The sequence below is a fragment of the Channa argus genome, chromosome 7 (genome assembly GCF_033026475.1).
Source record: "Channa argus isolate prfri chromosome 7, Channa argus male v1.0, whole genome shotgun sequence".
Taxonomy (NCBI): Eukaryota; Metazoa; Chordata; class Actinopteri; order Anabantiformes; family Channidae; genus Channa; species Channa argus.
In genome coordinates this window covers 4929361-4949962 of record NC_090203.1, presented here as the reverse complement: position 1 = coordinate 4949962, position 20602 = coordinate 4929361, and the positions used below count along the sequence as shown (strand labels likewise).

Genomic DNA, 20602 nt, shown 5'->3' with positions numbered 1-20602 from the left:
TTTGTACAGACTTTGCTAAGTTTGAGGAGTTTCTTCCTTTAGTTTTGAGGAACCATTTGTGTCGTGGTTTTAATAGCAGATAATATGTCCCTGCTCATCCAGTTCAAAGGCAAAACGTCTCCATAAACATCTTTTGGCATTTTTTTTTCCCCTCCCGTCCTTAAAGCTGCAGCAGATGTGTTGCTGCAGCTTCTCGTTGGGTCTAATGTCAGACTACACTTGGAAAGTTATTATGCTGCTTTTTCAAGGTCAGAGAAATTGCTTTCTCCAGTGCCTACAGCTACTATGATACTTTCAGTACCATTGGAAAACTAGTATCATTGCGTTTTCAGAATTTTGGTATCGACTGTCCAGCACCACATATTCTCTATAACGTAATAATATGGGAAACACAGGACCACGTCCTTTATTTTTATTCAACAGCCGATAGTAATGTTCTGTCTTGAATAAATATTGTAATTAAATGTAACCTGGTTGCAAACCAATATTGAATATAAACAAGACTGTTGTATTGCAGACATTTGTCACAGGGCCTATTAGAATCCTCATACTGGTGTGACTGTGTCAGTTTAAGCATTTATTTAATGCTTTAGTGATTTCAAAATATTAAGATTTGGCCTAAGAGAGTGATTATGGTTATCAGCCATATCAGCCCCATCCCCACTGTAGTGTGTTAAGCCTTTGTGACTGTGTTGCTATTTTGTAGCGACGCTCATCACTGGGCACGTTTAGAGTTTGAATCAGACCGAGAAAAAAAGAAAACTAATGGGAGTATTACAGATTTTGCTAAAGAGTAACTTTTTAAAAATTAAGTTTTAGCAATGGGTTTAGTGTTCAGAAAAAACTCCTTCCTGCCCACTATTATATTATTGTAATCGTAGTGATAGTTTCTTTACATCAAACCCACATATAAAAAGAAATAACAGCTGAGCTGTCTGTGAGCTGCTTGGTGTCCTCCCTGTTTTAAAAGCACACAGAGCCCAACGGTGTTTGTCCTCCGACTTGTTGGTGCTTTTAAAGAAGAAACCAAGGTCTGAACAGAGCTGTGCATTTGGAGAATTGATAAACGCTAAAAATTAGTTCATTGTTGACAATTGACAGTGCTTGTAAAAATCATTTTACTCCTGCTCTACAGTTCCAGATGTAGTAAATTAGGAGTAGAACAAACCTTGTGCATAAAAAAATATTAGTGTCCTTGTAGGCAAATGATTACAGCACATGCCCTCGTGTCAAATAGTTAAAGGGGGAAAAAAAAACTTTTTTTTTTTTTTTTAAATTGCAGTTTCTAGTCTGATCTGTGGTTATCTGTCTAAACATAATCCAAAGTACGGAACTAAATTGATGCACTAGTATTGAACAAAAACTGCTGCAAAACGTGCCCGTTTACTGTAATATTCTAAATGACACAGCTTAAAAAACCCCACTACATCCTTCCTAACCTTTGTACGGGATCCAGTTACTAATAGAACTACTTTCACCTGTTACTTTCACTAGTAAAATGCATCTGTACGCAGAGCTTGGGCTGTTGCGTACACAGTTAACGACCTTTGCACCGTTTTGTCTAAGCACAGCTTGTCCTGAACGTTGGCAGCAGAGCTCTTTGCTGTCGGAGACGCTGCAGCATTAACAGAGTGGCTGCTTTTACTGAAGACGATAGTTTGTTGTTATCATGAGTTTCAGATGGCTACGTGGCTAAACCAGGGAAAAAATAACCACACTTTTATTCATCGCAATGTTTAGTTGTATGCATATTCCAAAATGTTTGGTTTACATTATTGATAACTGTATTTTCTCTCAGTCTTTGTGCAATTCCACAGATATTGTATAACTTTTTTTTTTAAGTAAATGCTGGCTTGCCTCCTTGGACACTGTCTGTACCACTGTTGGTGACGCTTTGATCTGCCTTTACCCTCTCAGGGCCAAGCCGACCTACTGAAGCACGCCAGAAGTGAAGTCCAGGAGAACCTCAAGCAGATCCACTATGCTGCACTCACCTGTAACTTGAGTAAAGGTGGAGCAGTGGGTGGCTCCTCTGGGTCTGAGTGCAAGAGCAGGCCCAGCCTCGAGGCCATTCCTGAAAAGGCTACCGCAGAGGAGGAGCTCACAGACGAAGACGACTGAAGACTCACGGTCCAGCTCTGGGACTAGCACCCGCAAACCAACCTCTACTCTGTTCCTGCCTCTTGAGCGCAAACCCTAATGCTCTCTCTCCCCCTGGTACAATCCCTCTACACAAAAACACATTTTCCACATTCCACTGATTACATTGCTGTACCCCAAGCACAGCTGCAGCATCTTTTAAACATCAGCAACATGCCACCACTGGGACACAAATCCTACACACAGACAGGTCTGAGTTTCAGATGTCTTTCAAGTATTGAGAGCTTTCAATGAATAGTGTCATAACTTTTAAGTCTTAAGATGCACAGGAGTCTTACTGAAAGCTCCTGAACAGTACAAGTGTCTTTTTAAATATTTGCCAAACATCCGACAAAAACAACAGTCCCCCTCAAAAAAAAAACTAAATGTGTACATCCACATTCCTGGTGCAGAGGCTTGCTGCCCTTCCTGGCATCCTTCTGTTTGACTGTGTCCCTCATTTCCTGGGCCAGCTGCAAGAACCAAGGGAACTACAAGCCACGTGACTGATAAAGACGTCAACCTACTGTCGGGAGGCAAAGCACTTCTACTCAGTGGGCTGCGGTGTTACCTAAAGTGACAGAGCCCCCCTGGATGTTGTAAGAGATTTTTTTTCCCCCAAGCACAATTTTCTGGAGCTATGAATGTAACACAGACACAGGGATTGATTGGAATGAGAAGAAACTAGAACACAAAAAGAAAGTGGTCGAAAGTATCATGAAGGAGAGTAAAGAGCTGTTTACAATACTGAACTCGTTTATGTTATTGTCTGCCAAAATAGTATAATATACAATGTGTATATATGGAGTTTCCAGTTACTTTTTTTCCTGCAGAGTGCATCATTTTATTATTGTATACTTGGAAATATGAGATTTATTTTATAAAACGTATATATGAACATGTCTGTAGACGTACAAAAAAAAGTCTCGTCTGCCTGTAGGTATCTTCTAACTAGTGATGTCACTAGAGAAAGTGACCTGAAGTTGTCCTACACGCTGACACAGAAGGACAAGGAAGAGAATCTATTTGTACATTAGGTGCTTGTGTGGTGCAGACAGCAGGACAGGCTCAAACATCCCAACCAGCAACTGTATGAGGAGGAGGTAGAACGGCTGCTGATGACACGCACTCAGAAACATCCACACGCTTTCATATTAAATGCATTTCAGGGTGCTAAGCTAGTTTTAGTGCTCGGCTGGTATATTTTACTAAAGTCTGCATTACATAAGAAGTGCCGGATATTTTTTCCAGGTGCAGACCCAAAAAATGCCACTATAATTATAAATACTTCAATGAGGAATTGAACTATAGTGCATGCAATTAAAAAAATAATAATAATAAAGAAAACCTGTTGCTCCGTTTAGTGCTGTTTCACCTCGCATTGAACAGCGACGAACTGCAAAGTGCACATCATCCAACTACAGCGCTTATGGATTTAGTCGGAGGAAACATGGTGCAGGTTTTTCATATTTTGGATTGCTCAGGTGGCTCCTGTCTGCATGGCAAGTTTTTAACGAATCTAAACTCAGGTCTGTGAAGATGGTTAAAGAGTGAATTCAGAGTAATAATTGCTTCATAACCATTCCTGGTAACACAGTTATGTCTGATCCACAACTACCCTGTTATTTATTTGTGCTTCATTACTGCTGACTAAAAACTACTGTACTGGGTACGGAGTGACATGGGTGTTCGTAGATGGTGGCTTGACTTACTTTTACATAACAAAATTCATTTTTAATGATTATTCAAGGGGTATTTAAATAAGATTACACACATGGCTAGTTTGTCATTAGGGCTCCGACTAATGATAATAATTATCAGTTGCCCGGTTTATTTACAAATAAAAAAATACGAGGAAAACTCTTGAAATAGCTGCTGTTGTACAAACAAACCCAAGAGTAATTTTGTTTTTGCTATATTACACACATGCTGTATTTGTATTTTTATCGTCTTTGGTTAGTTTTATTCAATGGCAGGTTTGTGAAAGGATCACAAAAAAAGGTTCTGGGTTTTTTTTCTTATTATCTGAGCGCAGAATAATGGTCAAATCAAATTTGCATGTTAAACTTTAATTTCAACTGACAAATTTGTGGCCCAGGCTTTAAAAAATTATATCCATTTTGCTTTTACTGCATAGGAAGAGATTTTTATTGAAAATTTGGCCATTTTTAGGTCTAAACAAAAACTGCTTTCCTGAGTCAGTACTGAGGGAGGAAGATAATGCTGTTGGAGATAACATGGCCAAGAAATCAAAGATTTCTTTAAAAGGTGTATAGTCTCCGGAGAGATGCTGCAAGTGGATCCAATCAGGACAGAAGATGCAGTGGGACATTATTACTCCCAAGTGTCCTCCTTAAGATGTCAAGGGGGAGGAGGGGGGGTAGCGGGGGGGATTTGATGATCTGGGCAAGCTTTGGCCATAGTGGGCTATCTGCATCGCGTGCAAGGCATCCTCAGCCATTATGGCCACTACTTCATGCTTCAGACGTACTGATTGGGGATAACGTCATTTTTCAGCGAGACACGGACCCCAAGCCCCATGTGTAATTATGTGGAGAAGAAAACGGCCGTCAGCGATGGCATGGCCAGCTCAGTCACCACATCACCATCAAGCTGGTGTGGGAGAAGCTGAACCCACAGGAAGCACTGCCCAACCAGCACACCAGGTCTTTGAGAAGGTCTGCTGAAGGCCCGGGATGATGTCACACCTGAAGATCTGCCTGACAACGCTGTGGGGTTTAACTTTTTGCAATTATTGCTGCAAAGGGCAGTTTCTTTAAGGGAGTTGGACCATTGTTCTGTGCTTAAAATTGGTGTGTGTGTGTTTTGTGATCCATTTTCAACAATTCTATTGAATAAATCAAAATTTAAAAACAAAATATAACAGAAATACAAATGTGTGTTTCTGAATATTAAACAACTTCCTCTATCAATTTAAATTGGACCGGATTAGGGACGGAGCTCCTAATGGTTAACACGACCAATTGTTGCAAAAGTCTGCCAGTGTCCCTATGAGCATCTGACTATTTTAAAATATTTCACAATTTGAAAAATTGTGCAGTGGTTTGTCTTCTATCCAAACGAGCATAAACGACAAAGACCAACACGGAGATATCGTAATAACCAGATATCACAGAATAAATATGCCAACAACTGTCACCATTACAACCAACAGTCACTGACTACATGTTTTACCTGTTTTCTGTGGAGACACGTTTGAATATGTACGTACAGTTAAAACTGCTATTAATGTTCTAAAATTCTTAATCAATTGTTCAGCCCCTTTGAATTTACACATTATTACTTTTGTGGATTTCTTGGGAATTTACCAATAATTACTGTGTTCACCACCAGCAAAACAAATAATAATTCACAGGATTTTTCCAAACATTCAATTGTAATTTGTTGGACTGTTAAATGAAGTATTTTTAAATGTTTGTCCTGCAGCTTGCTTCTTATTCCCCCCCCCCAATGTTGTGTTTTTACAGTAAACACTGTCCACACATGTGCTGCATCTCATCCACAAGACAAAAACACACAGTCTCTGAATTTCAGTGCTGTGCCAGTCAACGCATTTTTAATTGTTGTTGAGAGGATGAAAAAAAAGAAGCGTTTCAGCTGTACTCCTGTCTCCCCTACCTGTCAAGTCCAATAAAAAGGAAAAAAAAAAAACATTTTGGAAGTGATTTGTAATTCATGTTCAGGACACATTCCTGCTATACGCCACAGTTCATCTGCTCTCTCTTCCCTGCAGCAACCTGATCGATGCTGCACCCGACCTCCACTCTACCTCTTTACCCCCTTCAGGCTGCACCATCTCGGACTGAACTCTCTCCACACTGCTGTTACCTTTTTTCCAGTTTGGCCTCTATATAAAAGTTGTTGACATCATGTGTCTCAAATCCCTTTATTTCCTTTTCGCTTGTGCACTTGGAAAAGAAACATCACTACTGAGTCAAAGAAATACTTTTTAACGGTTTTTCTTTCCTTCGGGGCTGAATAATCGTCTCTAACCCGGCAGCTGAAGCTCAGTCTCTTGCTGTTCGAATTCCAAGTCACTGAAAAACAAACATTGCAGCCAAGTTGCCAAAATTATACAAACCCAACTCCTGTACTAGTCATGTTTGCACACACAGCCACACGTGAATGTGATTGATTGTTTTTGAGCACAGAGACACCTAGTCCTGACTGTCCCAGCTGTTTTTCCAAAGCTGAAGCAGCACATTGCATCAGTATTGATCAGCTCCCTGTGTGTTGAGTGGGGCAGAGGGAGCCTGGGGAAATAAAACGCCTGCCCCCATCATGCAGACGAACACACACACACACACGCACACACACGAGCACACACGCACACGCATAAGGCAAAAGCAGGCCCCATTTTACAAACGTGCTAGTTGTGTAGTTACTTGCAGTAAGTGCATAAACATTATTTGTCCAGCAAGTCACAAAGTGCTGTGCATAATACATTACATTTATGGCCCCTGTCTGCAAATGCTCCATGGTTGTTTGACTGTGAAAACGCCTGGGGAGGATCAAGGGACTGGCCTGACGTTTATGAACTTATACACTAAAATAAGCCGACAAACCTATTTTGTACTGTGAAAGCAATTAATAAAAATCACCACTCTCCTCTTATCTCATGTTAAAAGCCATCTTTTTGAATCGCTGGCCCCGATAAGCAGTGGAAACACACACATACAGGAGTGTCCCCGCTGGTTCACCCCCTCCTCAGACAGCTCTGCCATTAGCTAAATGATTGACAGGAACATGTAAACTCACCAGAGCGGTCCTCTAATGCACTCAAAGGCCTTTTTACAAGCGTTAGCCTGTCACAAAATGTTGATACAGTAAAATGGATGTTATTACCCGTAGGAGAGTTTACTGTTGGCACCTTTCATGCCATAGATTGCTCTTACTTGGGAACATTATTCTGTAACGTCAGCACGGAGGATCTTAAGTGGTCAACATATCACAACACAAAACTGGAGTCATCCAAACCTGTCATGGGGAAAAGGTACAGGTTCAGTTTGGCAAACTTGAAGTGACAATGAAAGAAAAGAAGCTGATGTCAGACGTGTCCCAAGTGCTGTGCAAGTGCGGAGAAACTGAGCTTGCAAACAATGAGACTGATTTCAACAGGAAAAAAAAACAGCATCAGCAGATAGCGTCAGACAAAGACCCGCACATTTCCCAGAAGTAAGCGACAGCAGCACAGTGAAGATGGATGGACGGACCGTGCCTGGTCCCACATGTACAGTAAATAACGGTCTGCTTGTTCACAGCAGAGTGGTGGCACTCAAATGAGCTGTGCGGGAAATGTTTGTACGTGGTGTAAAACAAAAGGCCGCGCAGCTTTGTGTTTAGATCATCCAGGCACGTGTCTTTGTATCCTGTGGTAGCTGCACTGCTGGCAGAGCACTGTGTGTCCACTGCTAGTGGTGCTGCACGTCTCTGCAGTCAAATGGGGTTGACACTCCATGACAGCCTCCAGATGCCTTTTACAGATGAGCTCCAAACATAATAAAGGTCAGCAAATGCATCACACTCAACTTGTGCCTCGTCTCTTTCTGTAGCATTTTATTTCTTCTTCTCTTCCTTCCTTCCTTATTCCCTCCTGTTATTGATTTGTCCTCCCTTCCAAGCATTTTGCCCTCAAGTTAGGAATGAAATGACATTTAACCCCAGTGAGTCCAAGTGAAGATATACAGAGCTCTAAAATACAATAGCATAGGCTACATTTTCCTGTACAAGGTCACTATGGAGCTTTTCAAATGCGTTTGGTTTCAAGAAGGAGAAGGAGCTGATGGTCTTGATTCACCAGAAAACTGAGAGAAAAATCAACCAGATACTAAAATTTTATCTCTAAAAAAATAATTTCAGCTCTAAAATGACAGTAAGCATCACAAAATGTATTTATAGCTTGGTTTACCATCAACTTTTCACATAAATGAACAGCACTAAATGCTAATAATATTTAAGGTGAAAGGGTCCTGACTGTTTGGTTCAAGTATTGATTTAGCAAAGAGAAAAATGTTTAACAATCCTTAAGGCTTCCTGGTCCTCTCACTGACCACGCTGGAGATTAAAACAATCATTTTTAGTTTCCCAAATTTGTTTGTTTGTCGACATTAGCAACGGCCCATCTTTCTGTTTTTTCATGAGTCTATAGCCTGAACCATAAGAATGAAGAGACAGATGCTGACATGACATACGCAGCAGTTTATCACGGTTGGAAGCCGAGTCATGCACCAAGAAAAGAGAAAATGCGGATGTGGACTGATGTCTTACCACTACCCCTAGTGGTTTTTAGACTTGCAGTTAGTTCCCTTTTTATTTACCGAGGTCTGAATATGGTGGACTTCAGCTGCCCCCAGTCTGCCATCCACCATGTTCATGATACTTGGCTAATGGTCCCGAAAAGCTACGAACGCTAAAGCAAAACCTAATTTGCCACGTTTGTTCTTGGGCCCTAAAACAGCAGCCGGTTGCATCTGTGTCTACCTTTCTGCAGGTAACTTTCCAATGTGCAGCTACTGGCCTCACCAACCTGCCCGTATTGTGTTGTTGCTTCTTCTTCTCCTCTTTCCGTTATCTCCACTTTCCAATCATCCCAACGGGTCGAGGCAGTTAGCTGCCCCCCCCCCCCGAGCCGGGTTCTGTCTGAGCTCTCCAGCATTACTTCATTGCTTGCAACAACTCTAAACACTGCACATTATTACTTGTATTTTACAAAAATAAACTGTACAGATGATTGGATATTCAATAATTTTCAAAACTTTAAATGAATTTTAGCTACATTATACAAATCTGTCTCCTCACTTGGATTAAAAAACAAAAAAAAAGGCTCTGTGCTTCAGCACCTCCACACCTGTGCCCACAACAGACTTACACCACTACTACCTAGAAGAGTAGTAGCAAGAAGTAGCAAGAATCATGTTAAATTAGTCAAATGAACTATGTAATTCAAATTTTAGAAAGAAATCAGCCTGAAAAACGGGTTTTTTTAATTGAAATCACTGCAAATATGCTTTATTGTGATCTATATAATTATTAGGATATGAAATTAACAATATTACCACTAATATTAACAATAATACTTCCAAAGTTAATCCTAGTTTACCGATTGTTATGAGATTAGAATTGTTTCTCCCATATAAGTCTCCCTCTGTACACATACGTGCTGTTATTTCACACTGTCTGTAAACTGACTTGTATCTTTGAATTTTTAATGTCTAAAACAATCCCTGCTGTGTCTCGCCTGTTTTTTTTTGTTGTTTTTTTTACTCGCACTTATGCAGTTCAATCTGCTGCTATTCTTTCTTGGTCTGCCTTCTGTTCTCAGTCACTGACAATAAGACAAACTGGGGAGTGGGATCGACTTGTGTGTTGAGCTGAAGAATGAAGTGGCCTTCGTGGAAGATAAACAGTGCATCACCTGTTTGTTTTAGCTCATTTCTTTTGGTTTCTTAAAGCCTGCTAGATAAATGTGTTTGAGCTACAGTTCAAATACCAATTTAATGTTTTATAAAATATTCTCATAAACCTTGAGCGTGTTTGTTGACACGGACATCATCTAAATACTTTTCTAATTTCAAATGACTAAACACATAATGAGTCACAGTGGTACAAAACTCCACATGAGCCTTGAATAGGACAATCACTGCATCTGTGCCTTCTGCTCAAGAATCTCCTGACTTCAAGGTGCCTTTTGCACCTTCATGTCTTTCCTTATTAAATATTTCATGCAGTGCTAGTCACTGAACTGCCCGTCCCAGAGCGGCATCTTTCTCTTTGTGGAAACCCAGTGGTTGCTCTTCAGCAGCACTTAGTGCCTCTTCCCCAGATTGAGTGTTGCTATGATCATGACCAAGCCATGAGTCCCAGAGGGCACTTAAAGTAGAAACTGAGGAGGTAGTTCACTAGCTACTCTAAGGGTAAAAGACCCATAAGAATTTCCGCCCCCCAAGAGCAAAGAGGAATATCCTAGAAATTGGGCAGCTGCCATGGACAACACAACAGCCAATGACACTAGAACACACTCAGCTGGAAGGATGAGGTACTGTCTGGCAGTCTTATCTCCAAAGATACTAAATGGAAGGAACCTTTATATGACCAGTAGCCATCAGAGCAACCTGTTTTACAAGTTGCCTTGTTAAAGCATCAAGTATTTTATGTCCTCAAGAGTTTTTTTTTTCCCCTCTCAAAGTGACATTGAGGTCACTTTGGTCCAACGCTGACCAACCAATGTCGGTGCCATGAAAACCAATTTAGCCTTTTCATATTGTGTTGGGCAGTGTATCCCAGTGTCCAACTGTCTGATGACAGCTGGCAGAGGCTCTGTTCCTTTGGTAGATTAAAGACTGGAAAACAGAGGATTGTGTCCAAGAGAAAATCTCTCTGCAGTTTCAGCACATTTTCATTCCCGCGGCGTCAAAAAGCGCCGCTTTGTCCAGTCCCTTAGCTTTACATGCTGTCGCTTAAGGTAGCCTTTAGCAAGAGAAAAGGTGTCATTGGACGGGGTGGTGGTCGGTACGACGAAACACAGGGCTTTTCCACGGGGGACTGGGGTTCAACTCTCGTGCAAGAGGTCGTGCACTTTATTGATGATTGTTAACGTGCCGCACAGTTTCCATCGTAAGGAAGTACGTTTGTGCCTTTGAGCGTCTTGTTTTGATGTTTTTCTTCTAACTTAAACTTAGCCTGAGGTTTTCGTGCGTAACCCTAACCGTAGATGTTTCCTAAAATGATGTCCCCCGTAACGTTGCCAATAAGTTGCTTTCCTTAACCCCAATGCCGTTTTTCTGTACCTATAAAGATGATGCTCCTGGAGCGTCCAATACTGAAGCCAAGGTGCACCTGCAACATCAATACTGGATACACTATACACTTACTCCATCCCCTGAGCAGATGGTGTGATGAAAACTTAAGTTTATGTGATTACAGTCACTGTACATGTTACAGGCAGAGGGTCAGACATTGCTTGAAGATGCATTTTCTCAAAGCATGTGACAGGAAAAGCAAGCAGTGGAGTAAAATTACAATCACAAAACATTCCACATATTCAAATACTTCGTCCAGTTAGACAGTTTTTTTGATGGGGAGATGAGGACTTCACCCAAACTGTTATGTAGCCTAGTTTGAGAAATAATATTATTACATTTTAAGAAATGCTTAAAACTATTAACAATGAAATTATTCAAGAGGACGTTTGTGGCAATGGACTTATCATATAATGGGTTGGTTATGTTGGTGGTTATATTGAAAAATGTCTATTAAATGGTTCAGAGTCCTGGATGATTTTCAAAACCAATCGCTTAATATTCAAAATCCTTTACACCATCCTGCCAAGAAGCGTGAAGGGATACAATTTGTGTGTGAATTAAATAAACGGCATGTCCTCAAGAGGTGTAGGCGTATTTACGTAACAGACTGACATTGATCTTGCATGTTTGCCCTAAAGTTTTGAACTATTCCTTGAACAATCAAACCCAACAACAAACACATCTCAGACCTATGTAATAGCTGCTTTGGAATAATCATCATTCAATTGATAAGTGCTGTTACTAAAAAAAAGTGAGAATGTAAAGCCAGCAGAGGTTTCAGGAAGGAAATGGCGTTGAATGACCTGTTGTTGCAGACAATGTCACACTGCAGCCCGTACTTTTTTCTCAGAGCGTGACACAATAACGACTTGTTCGTGCCATTGAATATTGTGGCTGTGTTTGGACTGGGGCCATAACTGTACTGTCAGGATTTTGCTTCCCCTGGCCGGCTCCCACAACAAACTGACTATACTCTGCCTATTTCTGCCACATAATGGCGCCTTCTTCTCACACAATGCAGTCACTAAAGCAGGCAAAGTGACTGCGGCTGATGTAACTGCGCGATCCCTCAAGCAGTTAGTCTCGCCTGGCTTGCTCAGAGGCACGTTGGCAGGATCTGAGCTGCTTCACTTCAACAGTTGGGGGCAGCTGGTGTGTCTGACACCGTAACTCACATATGCCTCACCCGAATGTAATGTTGAAGAGGAACATTGTACGGTACGGCACTAATGCTCAATCAAAGGAGATTGACAGTGAGCTATCTGTTCCATAGAGAGGCAGCATCGTTTCCTTTGTCTTGATTAGTGTGGTTGGTGCACCAATAAACTCTGAGTCAGATATTAATGTAATTGCTGAAACAGCTGGCTCCTGCCTGAGTTATGATCCATTGTTTGAGAGGGAAAAAACAGACAAGGGTAATCAGAGGAAGAGGGGAAACCATGTGGTACAATAACCATTTGTTAAGAGAGAAAAAGAGGAAGTCCACAAAATTGTATTTGCACAACAGACAGCGGCTGAGTGTGAAGGGCCCATCAGTTATTATCGCAACTTTCAAATGTCACCTTTTACAGTTTGATAAGTAATAATCTGTCAGCACACATCGCAAGTGAGAGGTCTTGGAGTCGAGCATTAACAAGCACCGTCCTTGCCAAGGTCTTACCTAAGTGAGTGCTCTCCTAATTGAATTTTCCTCAGCTGTCCGCTGCTTTGTCTGAAGCTTCAAATCAAACCGGTTCCAAAGGGCTTCACAAGACGAACTACTTCTAAGCATCTTGAGCTTGTATGGCTTGGACCCTTGCACTCAACGGTTTTTATTCATGCAGTTATGATCAGTCAGGTAGCTTTTTGAACAAGGATTCCTCCATGGAATCTCCTTCATTCCTGTGTGCACGTTTTTTGAGAGGCACTGTGGACTTTACAGTGGTTATGTACTGCCACCTGGTGCTTAAAGGACAGTACTGTGAACATAGTGCAGCCACAGGGGAGTCACACAGTTACAGCACGCACAGCTGCACACATCATCTGCACCTTGTCCAAGCAGCACGTTCTGTTCTAAATAAAGCCTTGAGCAAGGTCTGCTGTTCCGAGGCGAGCGAGGGCGAGCGAGGGCGAGCATCAGCACATTTCAGACGCACCCAAAGGTCTGTAGCACAGGCAGTCAATCAATTTAACATTGATTTAATAAAAATTTTAAATGTAATCCTTATTTCAAACAATAGTCCTAAAAGTGATTCTTCGTGAACATTTAATTCTAGTACAACACGGTCACGTTTGTTGTTTGTTTGGCGCTGCAGAATGAGTTGTAGCAGAAAAGAATCTTTGTGCACGTGCACATAAACGTGATTTCCACTAGATGGCAGGTCAAGCTCAGAGACACACCGTCTGTCTCTTTCCACTGAATCTGCTCATGAGTTTCCCATCTAATCATGTCTTAAGTCTGCAGGGAGCTGCCTCCCAGAGAATCCCACCTGCCCACTTCTTCCTTGCTTCCCTGCCAGGGGAATGCAGTAACCCTCTCCCACAATGCAGTGCAGCTTGCCTCCATGAAGAAACACCATAGTGGTGCTGTGAGCATATGGCACAATAAGTCAGAAATGAACCTTTACTAGAGATTGTTGTATGTATATGGTGACAGACAGTGAGTGAGTGGGGAGTGAGGGGATGTTGGAGTCTCTAAGGCATCAGGTGACTTCATTTTTTGACGTTTTAAACTTTGCCTTAGAAAAAATCCTTGAGGCTTGTTTTCATATGCAAACATCTGTAAACTGGGACTTGAAACTTTTTACTGGGATGGCAACAAACGCGAAACTCTTCACAATCCCTCCTTTGAGAGAAAGTCTATAACTAGAACCCGAGATTCATTTCAAGCTTGATGTAATCATAACTCACGACTAAAACAGAAAATATGAGAACAAGAACATACACTGCTGTGCAGGTAGGTCTGCTCAAATGTGGGCCTCCAACAAGCTTTTATCCCTAATGCTAATACAACAAGCACTCTACATGAATACGTGACTATCATCGTTATCAATCCTTTTCTGATGGCCATGATAAATTCCAAATCGTGCGAAGAGCTTCAGTATGATATAGGTTATGTCTGCCTGGACTGAGTACGAGTGTCAGCAGTCTTTCCTTACTTATCACATACTCGGCCCTTTATTTACTGCAAATCACACTGTGCTGCATTGTTTGTCAGGCTGAGGGAGCCTTGATGGAATCAGAGACCATTAACATGGAAGGCAGCATCGAGGTGACTTTAGCTCCTAATTAAAAACAGATGTGTCCATTTAATAGTCTTAATACTTTGTGGGAGAGCGAGACAATCACCGCAGAAATATCTATTTGCCTCATTAAATCGGGAGGCTTGATCATGATGAGAAGCAGGGTAATGAATGAAGACAGACATGTTTACCGGGTTGTTTAAACAATGTTTGGCTGGGAGGAGAGGGTGGAATCTAGACGGACTGCTGTTTGGTGATGAAGAGAGGAGGAGGGAGTCTTCATCTAGCTGAGGACTGATATGATGAATGAATGTGAAGTCAGGTAAAAATATGGAGGAGGAGACAAGAAACTAGATCTACTCTAACAATCAAACTATAATTTTGAGGATACTTTTAAATATGCCACAATTTTTACATGGGGAAGCTAAAGCCAGTGAAAATATTTAGAATTGAATGTGATGTTTGGTAAGCACATAAACATTTACACGTTGACCGGATGGTGGGGTTTCATTAAAGGATCACTGAAGTACAGTAACTGCTATTCATCTTGACAGACTTCAGGTTTTCTTTCTGTTCATTTATTTTAGATTAATGACAATCCAGCCAAGGTATCAAAATCCCTCTAAATCACGGATGTTATGATGGTGGTAGAGCAAAATCGGTAGGATTATCTGGAGGCCTGTGCAATATACGGGTGAATCCAACTAGTGTTTGTCAAGATTTTACATTCTGAACCAAAGTGCTTGACCAATATTGTTCATAGTTCAATATCCACAGTTATTGTGTGGCTGGGAAACAGAACATGTAATTTAACTTTTCCTTTTGCATTGTGTTGAATCAATGATACTAGCCACAGTTTAAATTTCTAAATTCAAATTCAAAAGGAAAAGTAATGGAAGTGTTTGCAATATTCGGGTTTTCTGCATACTGCAAGCTTCGCTTCATTAAACCAGGCGCAGGCTGTTCATAGCGTTCATGGAAAGACTTATTTGACATATTAGCAGTGCTCAAAGTGAGCCGGTACTCACTAATTTTACTCTTTGGCCTGTTGTGTCTACGGGGTTCTGCATTCCCTGCGCAGGAGTGCACAATGCTAAAGCAAAAATAAATAAATAAATAAAAACCCAGACTAATGGTCTATTTGCAGACATGAAGCTACTGAATTCATTGTAAAACGTGACTTCAAATGGGATCATTGTAGGTGGTGTCAAAGTCAAAGTGCCAAACAATATAACGAGCAGCGCTCCAGACGTTTTGGCGTTGCCGCCCTCTTCACCTTTGTGAAAGCGGCAGATGTAAAGCAGAGCTATGTGAGTTCTTTGTCTTACTGCACTGAAAGATGGGACAGGGCTGGTCCCTGCTGATTCGCGCATTCATATGACTGAATGACCGAAGCAGTTTGGTTTTGCTCTCCTCTCCTTCTGAAGGACCAGCTACACGCTGCTAGTGCGCAGTGGGATTATCCATCCCCTGTGCTTACTTGGACTAAATCAGCTGCGAATAACCAAATATTGCTAAGAAACCCACATACATTTACAGTCATATTTTCTCCTTGTTAACAAATTTCAGTGGCCCTTTGTTCACTGCATCCTGAGTTTATTTCCAGCTCTCATGACATTTTATCTGTATTTTATTCTTGAACTCTAAGTACACTTAGACTCTTACTGTTACAACATGAGTAGTTTAGAAATAAAACTGAAAAAATCATTGGATTATAGATAAAATCCATCATTTATATCTATTACCATAATTAGTTAATGCAACCCCCAAAAAACTGTTGAGAACTTTTACTTTTATTACTTTAAGTAAAATATAAATAATGTACGCACTTCCTTTTACTTAAGTAGAAATGTCAGTGGGTACTTTTACTAGAGTACATTTTTGTTTGTGTATTTGTACTTTTACTTAAGTACAGCTTTTGAGTACTCCACCACTGATTATACATGCACATTGTTCCGGAGGCTTTTTGGACACGCAGTCATTGTGCAGGGGAAAATCATCTCCCATGGTCATCACAGACTGATGAATATCTAAAGTCTATAAGATTACTCTGTGACCCCCGTCAGCTACACCCGAATCAACTACTTTTGACTGTAGGTCTTCTGAGATCTCGAGATTTCTTTGTAGAAAGTCATGGATCACATCAGCTGAACATTATGTTTCTTAATATTTGAATTATGTGCACGTATTGGACCGAAACAATCTCCACTACATTTGAAATCTTTTACTTAAGTAAATGTACTACGTTTGTTACTTCATAAACAAATGAAAAAGTATTCCACTAAGAAAACGATGTATTTTTAACAATAATGATTATAGTAATTATAGCGATGCATGTACAGCAATGTCATGTAACTTCCACTATATACAGAAGAAGCTAATTTTCCGAACAACCATGAGGATGGAGATAAGGAGCAGCTGTCTCCTTCTTTTCTTTTGGGCTGTTCCCTTTCAGGAGTTGCCACAGCGAATCATGTGCCTCCATCTAACCCTGTCCTTTGCATCCTCTTTCTCACACCAACTAACCTCATGTCCTCTCTCACCACATCCATGAATCTCCTCTTTGGTCTTCCTCTAGACCTCCTGCCTGGCAGCTCCAACCTCAGCATCCTTCTACCGATATATTTACAGTTTCTCCTCTGAACACATCTAACATGAGCTGTCCCTCTGATGTCCTCATTCCTGATCCTGTCCATCCTCATCACTCCCAAAGAGAACCTCAACGTCTTAAGCTCTGCTACCTCCAGCTCTGCCTCCTGTCTTTTCTTCAGTGCCACTGTCTCTAAGCCGAACAACATCTCTGGTCTCACCACCGTCTTCAACATCTTTCCTTTCATTCTCACTGATACTCTTTTATCACACAACACACCTGACACTTTTCTCCACCTGTTCCAACCTGCCTGCACTCACCACTTCACCTCTTTTCCACACTCTCCGTTGCTCTGAACTGTTGACCCTAAGTACTTAAAGTCCTCCACCTTCTTCACCTCTGCTACCTGTAACCTCACGGTTCCACCTGTGTCCCTCTCATTGACACACATGTATTCTGTCTTGCTGCGGCTAAGCTTCATTCCTCTGTTTTCCAGAGCAGACCTCCACCTCTCTAGATTTTCCTCCACCTGCTCCCTGCTGTAACTACAAATCACAATGTCATCTGCAAACATCATAGTCCACTGAGATTCCTGTCTAACCTCATCTGTCAGCCTGTCCATCACCAGAGCAAACAAGAAGGGGCTCAGAGCCGATCACAGACCGACCTCCACCTTGAACTCCTCTGTCACACCTGCAGCACCTCACCACTGTCTTACAGCTCTCATACATGTCCTGCACCACTCTAACCTACTTCTCTGCCACTCCAGACGTCCTCATACAATACCACAGCTCCTCTCTCGGCACCCTGTCATACGCTTTCTCTAAATCTACAAAGACACAATGCAACTCCCTCTGACCTTCTCTGTACTTCTCCATCGGCATCCTCACAGCAAATACTGCATCTGTTGGACTCTTTCTAGGCATGAAACCATATTGCTGCTCACAAATGTTCACCTCTGTCCTTAGCCGAGCATCCACTACCCTTTCCCACAACTTCATTGTTTGGCCCATCAGCTTTATTCCTCTGTAGTTGCCACAGCTCTGTACATCTCCCTTGTTCTTAAAAATGGGCACCAGCACACTTCTCCTCCAGTCCTCAGCATCCTCTCACTCTCCAAGATCTTGTTAAACAAACTAGTCAGAAACTCTACTGCCACCTCTCCTAGACACGTCCATACCTCCACAGGTATGTCATCAAGACCAACTGCCTTTCCACTCTTCATCCTCTTCAACGTCCTCCTCACTTCACTCTTACTAATCTTTGCTACTTCCTGCTCCACACCAGTCACCTCTTCTACTCTTCGTTCCCTTTCATTTTCCTCATTCATCAACTCTTCAAAGTTCTCCTTCCATCTTCCCATCACACTCCTGGCACCTGTCAATACATTTCCATCCTTATCTTTATTCACCCTAACCTGCTGCACATCCTTCACATCTCTAGCTGTATTTCCTCAAAAAAGCATAGCCAGAATTTCACATAAATAACATCAATACCTAATGTCATAGCTGTATATCAGCATGCTATGACTGGAGAAACACCTTCATCATTAATTACTTGGTTTGCTCACTTTACTGCTTAGTCTATAAAATGTAATAAAATACAACATCTTCTAATGGTTTGTTTTATCTGCCACAATCAAATACCCAAAGCACAACTCAATTGCAATTTGCAAAGTAACAAATCCACAAATTTGTAAAGCTGGAACCAGCAAGTTCAATTATTTAAGAAAGTCAATCAGCTATTAAAAGCATTGCAAATTAAATTTCTGGTGATCGACATAACAATTAATAGGCTGTTGCTAAGGGGAGCTGGCTTGTCAATTATTTGGAATTCTTGTGGTATCAGAGTATAAAATATGCATGTCAAGTTCGTTTAATTTGTAAATCATCAAGCATTTAGTAAAGCATGTACAAATACACACACATACACACTCACAAAGACAGACACACACACAAGGCCTACACACAAGGCATAATATCAAAGCAGAAGTCTAGCCCCAGCTCACTAGCTGTGTGGTGCGACTACGCTCGTGTGTATGACAGCGATAAAGATGTGTGTAGACACTTCAGCCTTGCACAGGGATCTGCTGTCACATCCCATCATCAGAATGGTACATTCACACCAACCGCCACTCCAGGATGGCTCACCAAGTAGGTAGCGACCCTTCTACAGACTGACAGTGGTGCTCGTGTAAGGATCAGCCTCAGCATCACAGTTACAAGCGATGCATAGTGAAAAGACCTGCATCATTTATATGTGCTGAAAATTAAAACCGTTACTGAATCATTATCAACTCTCTTCAGCAGTTTATTTAAACGGAGAAGTGTAACCAAGGTAAGCAGAGCTTACAAAACAGTGTGGAGAGTCATACTGGGAATAGTTCTTACTGAACAAAAGGCATAAATAAAACACACACACACACAAAATGCAGCACAATTTGAGCACAAAAAACAAAGTGAATATAAATAATGGCTGAATTGAATAGATATGTTAAAGTTTATTCATGGATTAATATACTAGACAGAGTGAGGGATTTCTTTCACCCTCCACTTGAATCAACATTTAAATTCAAACAAAAAAGCCCAGCTGCAGATCAGGTAGTTATCCAGTGCAGAGGTTGTTCTTTGAGATGTTGGCGTAAATAATGAGCTAATTGGCACTGGACAGATCTGCTGTGTATGCTGGAAAATAAAAACCTCCTGAGAGACCTAAACTCTACTCCAGTTGGGAGATTGTGAGGAAAGGTGTGTGTGCGTGTGTGTGTGCGTGCATGTGTCTTCCCTCAGTGATGTAGTTGTGAATGTAGCAGAAGCAACATGACAGGAGATGTGAACGAGACAAATTTGCAAAGATCAGAGGGAAAGTTAAACAGAGGTAGAGCCGGAAAAGAAAACATGAGGATGATGTATGAAGCCTGAAGCTGAGAGTACATTTGGGCATGAAATACTATAAATATACTGTGTTGTCAATATTACAACCAATAATAGCACTATCAACATCAGTATTTTATTGATGGAAGAGACAGATTTTGTTTGATTATAAATATATATCTCACACAGAAAGACTTTACTGTTGTATACAAACAGGCTTCAAAATAAAACCGGTCTATAGCCAAAGATTATCTATATGAGGTTGGAGGTATCACTCCATAACACCTGAACAATCAGAAGACTGGTTGTCTCTGTAGCGCCAAGTCGACATTTCAACCACATTATTTTCATTTATATGAGCATATAACATCGATAATACAATATATATACATTTGATATATCTGCAATCCAATGTCAACTATCCCTTGAGTAAAGACTTATCAGTGTTCAGGGATCCAGGTGGAGTTGACTGTAAACATGGCTGCATGAGCTGGGACTTAACAGTCTTCTGAGGGGTAATTATTATTATTAACACCCTGAGCTGCAGGATGTCCCCACGAGGTCTCCAGAACAATGAAGATCAACGTGTGAGACAGGCGCTGTTCTAGGTATCAGAGTGAGTCAGCTAAACCTTAATACCCAGGCTAATAATGGCTGCCAAGTGCGGCTAACACAGAGCTAATAGCTTGAGGGACAGGCAGGTGACACCATAGGGAGGCACCTCACTCAAACCTGGCCATCCAGAGGCCTCCTCCTCAGGCTGTAATTAGTAGCCAGTGAAAACAAGACTCAACAGAGGAAAAGAAGCATGCCAAGCAAGTACACAAGGGTCTGAGCAACAATTATAATTACCAGTCACTAAAACAATCAGCCCTCGATGCTAAATATTCTATTACATAAAGTCTGTGTAAAGTTTTTGAGAATCAACACAGATGTCGGTCAAGTTCAATAACCAAA

General features: G+C 41.2%; 1 protein-coding gene and 1 long non-coding RNA gene across 3 annotated transcripts in view; one reads left to right on the top strand and one right to left on the bottom strand.

The window, feature by feature from the left end:
- LOC137131098 (inactive phospholipase C-like protein 2) overlaps nucleotides 1-5705 on the top strand; it is a 34147-nt gene extending 28442 nt beyond the window's left edge. For both annotated transcript variants that reach the window (XM_067511924.1, XM_067511925.1), the window contains exon 7: nucleotides 1918-5705. In XM_067511924.1, the coding sequence (XP_067368025.1) occupies nucleotides 1918-2121 (204 nt within the window). In that variant the 3' untranslated portion in view covers nucleotides 2122-5705. The remainder of the gene's footprint in view (nucleotides 1-1917) is intronic.
- The window catches only part of LOC137131100 (uncharacterized), a 44554-nt gene that overhangs the window by 2114 nt on the left and 21838 nt on the right, over nucleotides 1-20602 (bottom strand). The window lies entirely within an intron of this gene.